Genomic DNA, 11,965 nt, shown 5'->3' on the forward strand with positions numbered 1-11,965 from the left:
ATTTCTACTTCCAGTGAGCATTTGGTTAAATGAAATTCTCTGTGTATGTATGTGTGAGTGTGATTATTCCCCATCTGTGTAGAAAACTGTGTTTTACTGTCCCCTGTCTCACTTGGATACGCACAAGATGTATCCCATAGTTGATGCCTATGAAGTCTGAGAGGGACCTACCAAGAAATGACATAGAAACAGACAATTGTGCCTTATCTATTTATTCAGTTTAGAATATGAATTGCTAATCCAGTGTCGTCAATACTCTGCCAGGTCTAATTCGGGAGCTGTGGAGGGGAGGGCAGGCAAGAGAAACCGGACATGACCCTGTTTCCTGGTGGTTTGCAATCTGGTCGGGAGAACGAGTGCAAATGTGTGATAAGTTATATTAAAGAAAAACTCATCTCCATCCCACCTGTGTGCACTGATTAGAGACCAGCTCCAGAGAATTCCTTTGCGAGCAGCAGGAAAGACCAAGGGATAAGGAGGGTGGTGGTGGGGGTCCCTGGCTGGATCCCCCACATTGTTCTTCGGAGAGGTAGAGCACTTGACAGGTTGGGTGGCAGCCACGCAGATGAAAAGGGACAAAGACAGAAATAGAGACAGGGATGGGTTAGATTTTCTACCTAATGGGATATCTGTTTAGTTTGCATTCAGCACGTTGTGAGTGTACCCATATCTACAATTTTCCTGTTTTCTCTGTCTAAGAAAATCTGCACTTTGGGCAATGAAATGGTGCATATTTCCAAAAAAAATTAGGTAATGACGAATTTTGAGAATTTCATCATCAAGTCTGTGTGCCCTGCAGCACCAGGCAGCTGTTTGTGTTTGCTGGTTGATACCACATGGGGTTTCCTTCTGGTCTCAGTGACGAAGTCAGGCAACCCAGGGAGGGCTTCATTCATGCTCTTGCATCTGTAGCTCTTTACTTGAAGCTGAAGGATCATCGTCTCTGGTTCCGCAGTAGGAAAGGTTAAGAGCACAGGCTTTGGAGTTAGAGAAGCAGGATACAGATCCCACCTTCACCACTTGAGACTGCATTGAAATTGGGGATAAAACCCACATCATAGGGTTGCAATCAGAATCGAATGAGCTATTATACCTAAAAGGCTTACTTTATACTCAGAACACGGTAAGGCTTCAGTATGTCCTAATGGTGGTGATGATGGTTGCTATTATTGCATATTACCACCACTAAAAATCACATCATTAAAGAAAAAGTCTTCCCAAATTGCTGACAGTGCTAAGTGGAAGAAAAGAAGTTTACAGAATGATTCTACTTAAACATACAGCTGTTCTTGCATGTGTTTCTAGGTAAGATGGTCTTGTGAGTGCAAGTGCTTAATTGGCCCCTGCTCCCAGAATATATTAGAGGATACTTTCAGGAAAACCTAAAAATAAAGGAAATCTGGTGTTAATGCTTGAAGCTAGGCTAAAGTCATTAATATGACAGGAATTTTGCACTATTGTGCTGGCAGGTACAGAGAGGGTTGTACTGGTGGATACGTGAACTCCAGCTTGTCTCATCATTCCCCCTTAGGAAAGAACATCAGGGCAAGGAAGTGAGGGAGGAGACCCCCAACAGCCACCCTCGGGCTCCCTAGTCCCCATCTTGAGGAGTGAGAACTAGTGGCATAAGCAGAAAGTGGATCTTGAACGGGAGAGTGTGCTTAACTATTCTATATCCAGAACAGTTGTCATTTATGTGTGAGAAAGACAAAAAGATACTCTTATTTCAATGGCCCAGACAGATTTTTAGTCTTATTCCTACTGACAGCACCTGACTGCAGGAGATTTGAATCAATGAAGAATGCAAGATGGGAAAAGTTGTGCTTGTGCTTCACAGGATTGGTGGTTGGCAGAGAAAGCAGTTAAATAGAGAGTGTCTAAAAAATTACTGTTAATATGGTGATGAGACTTAGTGGAAACATGAAAATTAGTTTCTAAAAATACAGATCATAGAAAAACTAAGAATAGTAAATCAGCTGGAAATGATAAACCATCAACAAAAATGTGTAAGTGGAGAGAAAGAGGTGGGAAGATTGAAGGCAACCAAATTCCCTTATATATGGAGTGACTCGATACCTCAAATAGGAAAAATAAAACATTTTCAGAGAAGTCTAAAGACACTTCTGTCAATTAAAATAGTGTGTACGGACTGGGGGCAGTGGCTTACCCCTATAGTCCCAGCATTTTGAGAAGCCAAAGTGGGCGGACTGCTCGAGCTCAGGAGTTTAAGATCAGCCTAGGCAACATGGCAAAAACCCATCTCTACCAAAATACAAAAATTAGGCCTGTGGTGTATGCCTGTAGTCCTAGTTAGTCAGGAGGCTGAGGCAGGAAAACTGCTTGAGCCCAGGAGGCGGAGGTTGCAGTGAGCCATGATCACACCACTGTACTCTAGCCTGGGTGGCAGAACCAGAGTTTGTGTCCCTGTCTCAAAAAAACAAAAGTATCTATATCTCTTAAATCACTAGAAAATTATACATATTAACACTATTAGAAATATGGGAATGTGGGAAGACAAATTTACAGTAGCAAAAATGGATGTGTTAAATAATGTGATCAAAAAGACAGATGACATAAGACTCTAAAGCATTGCCCAGGAAATGCAGACAAAACTAATATATACGAATTCACAAAAACTCAATACATTCCAAAGGGCAGATACTGTGAAGGATACCTTTTTGAATCCAGGGCGGTTGACTGCAATAAGCAATTAACAATTTGGTACTAAATTACACAGCAATTTTAGGGTATTCTTCCTGGAACTAAAGGAAGTCAAAATTATAAATAAGACTAATCAGCAAATTACCACAAAATTGTGAAATTTACTAAGTTGTGGCAAAGGTAAGTACTTAATGTTACCCAACAAAATAAAATTCAAAATAAAATAATTTAAACAGATACATATATTTGTGTACATTTCAGTGGGATGAGGGGTCGGGGAACTCTAGATAGGTGAGAAATTTTAAACAAATACAATATAGATTCTATGCTAAAACATTTACAGTCCTGATGAAATAGATGATTTTTTTTCTAGAAAAAATACCATGTTAATGAATTTGAGGTTTCTGATTTGCAGTCAATCATTTGGATAATAATGCGATTCACAGAGAATCTCCTGAGTTTGGGTATCTTGGGTGGGATCTATGGAACAACTGAGTGGAATTTTCTAGCCAACAGTTGGATATTTAAAGCTGAATCTCAGGCCAGGCATCTAGTCTAGAGATCAAGATTTATGACTATTAGCATGTAGCTGCATGTGGAAATCATGAGGAATTGATGAAGTTGCCCAGGAGAATGTGCAGCAAAGCAGAAGACTGCCTGGCAACAATCTTGAGAAGCATCATTTACAAGAGAGGCAGAGAAAGCACAGTTCTCAAAGTAGTCTGACATGGCCAAAGAGGCGGGAAGGAAGCTGGGCAGTGTGAGTTCGGGAAGCCAATGCGGCGGAGGGTTTCTTGAAGTGGAGAATATGAGCGGTGTCAAGTGTTAACTTGGGGTTAAGAAGGGAATGGAAAAGTTCCTGTTGGTTTAGCTAAAATGCTATTGGTGACTTTAGTATGAGCAAGTTTACTAGCGTTCTTTCAAGTGTTTAGCCAAGAGCTGCTATCCATGCTGTATAGGATTTATAGAGCATAAGATAAAATATAGAAAACTTCTCAATATAGTTCTCCAAAGCTGGTATAAAATAAAAACCAATCATTAGTTGGACAGAGCCATGTACACAATCCTAGTTATTAATATGTACACATAGATTCCTGACAGCAATAACAATAACTGACACTTGAACGCTCACCATGTGCCAGGCGCTGTTCTTAGGAACGCAATTGATTTAATCCTTGTGCCTGTTGTGTTAATGAAATACTAAACTGAATTCAGATATATACCAATAAAATGATATATTACATCCACGAGTTAATGTTTAATTTTGAAGTACTGGAAAATATATTCTAAAATATAATATAGGCTGGGTGCAGTGGCTCACACCTGTAATCCCAGCTACTAGGAAGGCTGAGACAGAAGAAATGCTTGAACCCGAGAGGTGGAGGTTGCAGTGAGCTGAGATCGTGCCATTGCACTCCAACCTAGGCAACAGAGCAAGAGTTTGTATATATTTATATATTTGGCCAAAGGAGAAAATTCATGTGACTGTGGTTTTCTAAAACCCTAAGAAGTTCTGATAACCCTTATTGAACCATGATCAATAATATCTGTCTCAAATAGCCAACATCACATTTGGTGGTAAAATATGTCACTCCCATTCAGAGAAAAACAAGAATATCCAACTCTTTCCTCATTTTGGGGCATTGTATGGGAAGTTTTAGTCAACACAATAATAGGATTAAGAGAACTAAATGGGATAATATGCTTGTCAAAAGGAGACAAACTGATCACTGCAAGTAGATAATATAAATGTACAGGTGTTAGAGAAGTAATAGGAAAAAAAAAACAGTGATATCTGTCAGGGATTTTTGTTACAAAATAACGGTTACCTTTGGTTAAGATCTTTTACGGGCCAGGTGCAGTGGCTCACGCCTGTAATCCTAGTACTTGGGGAGGCTGTGAACAGATTTCTTGAGCCCAGGTTCGAGACCAGCCTGGGCAACAGGGTAAAACCCTATCTCAAAAGAAAAGAAAAAGATATTTTATATGCCAAGCACAGTGCTGGGAACATTATAGAAATAGTTTTATTTGATTTGTGACAGCTAACCCATAAAATGGATTTTAAACCGCTCACAGACACTGTGGAGCTGAAATTCAGACCCTACATCTCCTCAACTCAAAAGCTGATTGTCTTAATCTCTATACCATAGACTTCCTGCACAGATGTGTAAAACACAGAAGTGTTTCTAGACACTAATAAAACTCTTGGACAATATGATTAAGGAACAGCCATATTCCCAGTGAAATAGACAGCAAATAATTAAAATGGAAAGCCAAAGACTTAACACCTATATGTTGAGCAGTACACGGTTTACTGAGGGATCTAACAAGGAAGGTGGTGTGTTGCTATTGCAAAGCCATCCATTTTCTCTCTAGTTGTAGATTTAGTGCAACTGAAATATTTTTTGGAAATTTCCCTAAGATTAATCTGGAAAGAATAAATGGATAAGAATAGTTGAGAAGGCTGGGCTCAGTGGTTCACACCTGTAATTCTGGCACTTTGGGAGGCCAAGGCAGGGGGATCATGAGGCCAGGAGTTCAGGACCAGCCTGAACAACGTGGTGAAATCCTGTCTCTACTGAAAAATACAAAAAAACATAGCCAGGCATGGTGGCATATGCCTGTAATCCCAGCTACTCATGATGCTGAGGCAGGAGAATCTCTTGAACCCAGGAGGTGGAGGTTGCAGTGGGCCAATATCTCACGACTCTACTCCAGCAACCTGGGCAACAGAGCAAGACTCTGTCTCAAAACAAACAAACAAAAAACAGAACCATTGAGAAAATGTAGTTTTAAAAGATTGTGTATTTGTGGAGGGACACTTATACTATCAAAGATTAAACATGTATTACAACCACAGCAGTGTGATTTTTACCCAGAATAGAAACATAGATCAATAAAGCAGAATATATGTCCAGAAATCATTCAATAAATTGTGAAATACACTTAAGTTGTGGCAAAGATAAGTTAAATAATTTAAGCATTCATATATGTATACACATATGTGTAATACATAATACATTTGTGTGTGTGTGTGTGTGTGTGTGTGTGTGTGTGCACCTACCGGTTCTTGGAGTAGAGGTGGTCTTTCTATACATAAAATACTTAAGGATAAATTGGGATGTGCTATTACGACATGATGCCAGAGTATTAAAAATCTCAACATATAAAGTATTTTTACAAGTGAAAGAAGAGCACAGAAAGTATTAATAAGCAGTTTATAAAAGAAGAAATTAATGTGATTGGCAAATATAAGAAAAAATTCTTGAACCTCACTGGTGAGTAAAAAAAAAATGTGATTTAAAATGAGCACACACATTGCTGGAGGAAGACTAAACTCCTTTCTCCTGAGGAGTGATTTGAGCATATGTTTGAAAGGCCCGAAATATAAATCATAATTTTTGGTCCAGTAATTCTAATTCTTGGAATTTTGCAATTGAAATAATTAAAGTTATGCCCAAGGGATAATTATTTCTCTGATATTTATAATAGTGAGAAATTAGGATCACATTAAATGCCCAATATTAGGAAGCCATTTAAATAAATTATAGAACATGTCATAGAAAAATATGCAGGAATTTAAAATAATGTCATAAAAGAACAGTTAATGATCTGAGAGAAAGTTTATGATATATTGTTAAGTGGATGAAAAGTAGGTTATGTCACAATGTGAACAGTATGTCTCTGAATAATTTTAAGTATATGTGTAGGCTTAAATCTGAAAAGATATAAGCAAAAAACGTTAATCCAGCTCATTTCTTAAGTGAGTTTATGCTAATTTTTTCTTCTACAGTTAATGTTTTTAATATTTTTTTTTAAAAGGTATTGTTTTGATAGAATAATAGCAACATACACACATTATAAAATATATATGAAAAAGATTAAAGGAAATACACATTACTATTTATTGCTGCCTAACAGCAATGCAGGTGATTATTATTTTATTATTTGTATCTTTTGCTTTAATCATGCATTCATTTTAAAACCATGAAATTTAAACAAGAAACTTTTTAAAAATAAAGGGAAGAAGGAGAAAGAAGAAAAAGCTTGTTGAAAACTTTAGAATAGTGGGAATGCTAAAGTATGCCATTCATTAATTTGCTCACTTGCTTTATAATTACTGACACTAAGTGCCTATCATGTGCCAGCCCCTATCTTAATGGGAGCATAGTGGTAGTGGAATAAAATTTGCAGTATTTGTGGGGAGGGGATGGGGAGCTGACATTAAACAGATGTGGGTGTAACTAAATATAATTGAAAATTGGGGAATGGTATTATGCATAAAAATAGGGTTTATGAGAATAAGCTCATAGAAGGTTTATATATGTATGAATGTAAATATTTAAGAGACTGATTAAGAAAAAGTGATATTTAGAAGAAGTGATAGACAATACGGTCCTACTTAGGAAAGAGATGAAGGAGAAAAAGGAAAATAATATAAAAATGGTTTATTATCTTCATAAGAATTTGAGATATGGTTGTTTGTATATTTCTTTATTTGATAGTGAACAGAGAAGTTTAAGTACATACACTTAAAGTAGAAATGATCATTGCAATAATCTGAAATTTTGAAATGTTATTCTAATGGAAAAATATAAAAGTACTATAAATTCTAAATTTAGATGTGAATTAACCAGTTTCAATAGCAAAAACCCTAACTGAATTACATCCATTATGCATCCAGAACCTTCTTATCACCTGTGGAAGAATTAATTAGATTTGCTTTATGGCCAGGATACAAACTCAGAGAGAGGATTTTTCTTTTTCAGCATTAAATGAACCCACTATAGACTATGGTTTCCAGAGACTGCAGAAGGTCATCCCTAGGCATCCTGGAGATCCTGAGAGATTAGCTAAGGTAACGTGCTTTGGAAATTGACATGTGAAGCCATTTGTGTAGAATTTCAGCAAACTTAGACAAATCCAGGCATTTACGTCCCGTTAAAATTAATTAGGCCTTGAAATTTGGCTAAGCTTTAGATACAAGAGGCACATAAAATATCTGCTAACTATGAAATATATTATGGATGTATTTATTAATCTCTGAGGAAATATGAAATCTGAACAATTGAGCCTATAAAACAGATACATGACAGGAGCATTCAGTTTATAAAACACGGCCAACTTTATGAAAATAAATGTTTGCATAATTGGTTAAAAGTATAAGCTTCTACTCCTTTGTATTTAAATTTTTCTATTTGCCCATAATTGCAGGGACCCACAATCAGTATTATTCATTGAGGGGTGTCTAATGAGGAGAAAAATGCTTCTGTATAAAATTTCTATGAAATACATCACTTTCAAGTGAACTTCCTTATAAAAATTATGAATTTGGCTCATGATGTTAGCTTAATTTAAAAAGTATATCAGTTTATTGTTATTTAGCTGATGACTATTTTCACATTTATATTTGCACTTTAAACACACATATTATAAAATGCTGTGTTCTCTTTTCCACACTGTGAATAAAATTTAAGCACCACAGTTGTTTCTACATCACACCTCTATTTTCCTCCTGGAAAAATCCCTAGCCCCGCCATTAAATTAGATGCTATGTGGAAAGTAGGTTAATAGAATTTAAAAGGCTGTAAAAAAACAGGAGGTGGAAAAGGCAAAATGAGAGGAAAGGGATTCGTGATTACTAATTCTCTCTGGTTAAAGTGTACAGGGGGAACTATTATTGAAAGAATTCATCTTTATTAGAATAAAATTTTGCAGAAGGCATTGCCAAGATAATTTCAGTACTCTGGACAACTCCTTGGCAAGCAGCTAAACTCAAATCCATCAATCATTTTAAGAATATTTGGGTAATTAGAGGACTAGATTTTTAAAACAGAATGGGCTTAAAGCAGCATTTAATAGAAATTCCATGACATTATTAATTTTAACCAACCTCACTCTCAATTGTTTTAAACAATTCCATTCTCAGTTGTTTTTTGGTTTGGTAACACATCCATTTATGGAGCCATTTTATAGAGGCAAATTTCATAAACATGTATTTATAGAGAGATTTATATGTAAAATGGTATTATACCTGTCAAACCAAATATAGGACCTCTTGGCTAATTACTTACATTTTGGGAGGGATGTGTGGATTTCTCATTTTTGCCTATAATTTTCTTTTGTTTGCCATTTTGGATTTTGCCTTTGACAATACACCACCCTTGCTTGTTGTCCAGGAAATGCTGTTGAAAAGAGCTGCCGATCTAGTGGAAGCCCTTTATGGCACACCACACAATAATCAGGTGAGATACTCACATCCTACCCTTTATTGAGTTTTGCACTTTATGCTGGATAGAATGCTCACATTAGCCTGCTATTTTGTAGGACATCATTTTGAAGCGAGCTGCAGACATTGCTGAAGCCCTCTACAGTGTCCCCAGGAATCCCAGCCAGCTTCCAGCCCTCTCCAGCTCTCCAGCACACAGTGGCATGATGGGAATCAACTCCTATGGCAGCCAGCTTGGGGTCAGCATCTCAGAGTCAACACAAGGAAATAATCAAGGTACCACTTTTCTTAGAATCAAAATCCAAATATGTCTGATTCATTTAAAAAGTAAATTCTGCTGGAGTGGATGGAGTCAGAGTTGAGTCATAAAAGGTCCAACAGCGTTTGTCCACAGATAGGCAGTACAATCATTTCAAGATTATAGATGATACATTATTAGAGTCTGACCTTCTTAGGTACCAGGCAGAATGTCTGGAAATATTTAAGAAGATTGAGTATTATGACTGGGCGTGGTAGCTCACACCTGTAATTCCAGCACTTTGGGAGGCTGAGGCAGGTAGATTTCTTGAGCCTTGTAGTTTGAGACCATCCTGGGTAACATAGCGAAAACCTATCTCTACAAAAAATAGCCAGGTGTGGTGGTGGGTACATGTAGTTGCAGCTACTCAGGAGGCTGAGGTGGGAGGATCGCATGAGCCTGGGAAGTGGAGACTGCAGTGAGCAGTGGGCTGTGCTGGCACACTGTGCATGAGCTGAGGCTGAACGTGAGTGCACACATGGTGTGACAGTGCACTCCAGCCTGGGCGACAGAACGAGACCCTGTCTCGAAAAGAGAAAAGAAAGAATTGAGTATTATGAATTTAGAAGGATTTGGGCTTAAGGAAAATAGATTTACAGCTATTAATTGAAAAGAAATGTATGGTTCTGCTATTGTAATTATCAGATTGAATACTAGAAATAAGCTGATTATTGCCATTATTTATGATACCCAAACTTCTCTTCCTAGTAACCATGAGTGAATGGCTTGGTTTTATTTGGTAACTGCTATTTTGTATTATCCCAAATACAAATATATAACAACAAAGCAATATAAAGTCAGCTGTGCTGTTACCTGCGAAGCAGATCGTGTAGAGATCTTCGCATTGAGATTGATTTTATGATTGAAGTTCTAAGTCTAAATCTAAGCCTAAGTCATGAATCATTTTTAAAAGGAGTGAATGTTCCTAATGAAGTCCTTAACATTTGGATAATTTTTTTTCTCTAATTGTATTTATTCATTGGAAAAGAATTCCTCATTTTTTTTGCCCAGGGTAACTTTTTACAAAAGATTAGGTGGGCCAGGTATGGTGGCTCATGCTTGTAATCCCACCACTTTAGGAGGCTGAGGTGGGCAGATTGCTTGAGCTCAGGAGTTTCAGACCCGCCTGGGCAACATGGTGAAACCCTATTTCTACAAAATACAAAAATTAGCCAGGTGTGGTAGTGCTTACCTGTAGTCTCAGCTACTTGGGAGGCTGGGGTTGGAGGAGAGATTGACCCAGGAGGTTGAAGCTGCAATGAGCCATGATTGTGCTGTGGCACTCCAGTCAGAGCAACAGAGCGAGACCCTGTTTCAAACAAAAAAAAAGTAGATAGGACGTATTATTACTTTTGTTTTTGTAGATACGGGGCTCATAGACAACATCAAATTTTTTATCATCTGGTGACAAATTAGGGTTGTTTCCTAAATAGTTTTAGAGACAGTTCATGAAAGTGGTTTTATTTCAGGACACATGATACGATGTCTCTGTGCTGTGGTTTCTCACTCCTTTCCTTATCCCAGGCATAGACTGGGTCCCCCACACTCACTGCTGATGCCCCAAAGTTCTAGGTCAAAGAGTAGCACATTTTAGGAAAACTCATAAACACTTTTCGAATGAAAATTATTCCCTACTTGCACCTAGGGTATGGCAACAACGTTGAACTAACATTTCTAAAACTGTTCCATGGAATACAGTTGGCCCCAGAGAGGTTAAGATACCTTCCCCTGCAGGCCCTGCCAAGAGATGCTACAGCATGTTAAATCTGGCAAACACTAGGCTAGCAAAGTCAACCCAGTTTATTTATTCTCTAGGCCTTCTGTATATGAATCGTCAAGAAATCCTACAGTGCATAACATCTGCCCAGCCTAACTTGACCACAGAATGCTTTTCTCAGTGACACTAATCATATCTCACTGGACTCCAGTGTCATATGAAGTATGACTTGGGAGAGGGAACTCCACACTGCCATTAGCCATTTGCTCATTGGTGTTAGCTGGAGGTGCTGAGTGCAGGTTTGAATGAAGAGGAGGATCAAGGGCAGAGCCTTGCATAGATGGAGAAGGGAGAGGAAGGTCTAAAAGGCTGAAGATGGACTGCACACTTTCCACAACTGCCTGGGGAAGCTGGTGGCATTCTATAGTCTAGAGCCAATGTGGACCTGTGCTGGCCACATGTGGCCTGATGGTGTATGCCTGTTGATTGACCTGGGCTTTTTCTTTGTTGCCAAGGATACATTCGCAACACAAGCAGCATCTCTCCGAGGGGATACTCTTCCAGCTCCACGCCTCAACAGTCTAATTATAGTACCTCCAGCAACAGTATGAATGGCTACAGCAATGTCCCCATGGCCAACCTGGGTGTTCCAGGATCACCAGGATTTCTAAATGGCTCGCCCACCGGCTCTCCTTATGGAAGTAAGTGACCTCTCCATCCCTCTGGCCCGCCGTGGTTTTCTGTCTCTGGGCTTGACTATGCAGCCTTTTGGGAGAAAAGTTGCATTTGTAAATCTTCCTAACTTGTCAGGGAGCAGCCTACTTTCCTGATGAAGTGTCCTTCCTGCTTTTTGTTCTTTTCTCTTAGCTGGACTTTGGCTCACGTGGTTACTCAGGGCCTTTTGGGAAAAGAAAAGGATTGAAACAATTCCCTTTTTATAAAGAAAGAGCATGTGTGGCCTATGTAAATGGGAGCAAGGAATTAAGATTCCATTTCAGTTAACAATATGTGTACTCTTAGGCACTTGCAGCTGTAATATTAAATCTCTAGAAGAACTTTC

The 11,965-nt window shown here is 38.3% G+C and overlaps 1 protein-coding gene across 2 annotated transcripts in view; it reads left to right on the forward strand.

Annotated features, from left to right (window-relative positions):
* EBF2 (EBF transcription factor 2) overlaps positions 1 to 11,965 on the forward strand; it is a 266,440-nt gene that overhangs the window by 238,818 nt on the left and 15,657 nt on the right. For both annotated transcript variants that reach the window (XM_054243728.2, XM_008979094.5), the window contains exons 11-14: positions 7,431 to 7,519; positions 8,841 to 8,906; positions 8,989 to 9,166; positions 11,421 to 11,606. In XM_054243728.2, coding sequence (XP_054099703.1) covers positions 7,431 to 7,519; positions 8,841 to 8,906; positions 8,989 to 9,166; positions 11,421 to 11,606 — 519 coding nt within the window. The remainder of the gene's footprint in view (positions 1 to 7,430; positions 7,520 to 8,840; positions 8,907 to 8,988; positions 9,167 to 11,420; positions 11,607 to 11,965) is intronic.

This window comes from Callithrix jacchus, chromosome 13 (assembly GCF_049354715.1).
Source record: "Callithrix jacchus isolate 240 chromosome 13, calJac240_pri, whole genome shotgun sequence".
NCBI classification, from domain to species: Eukaryota; Metazoa; Chordata; class Mammalia; order Primates; family Cebidae; genus Callithrix; species Callithrix jacchus.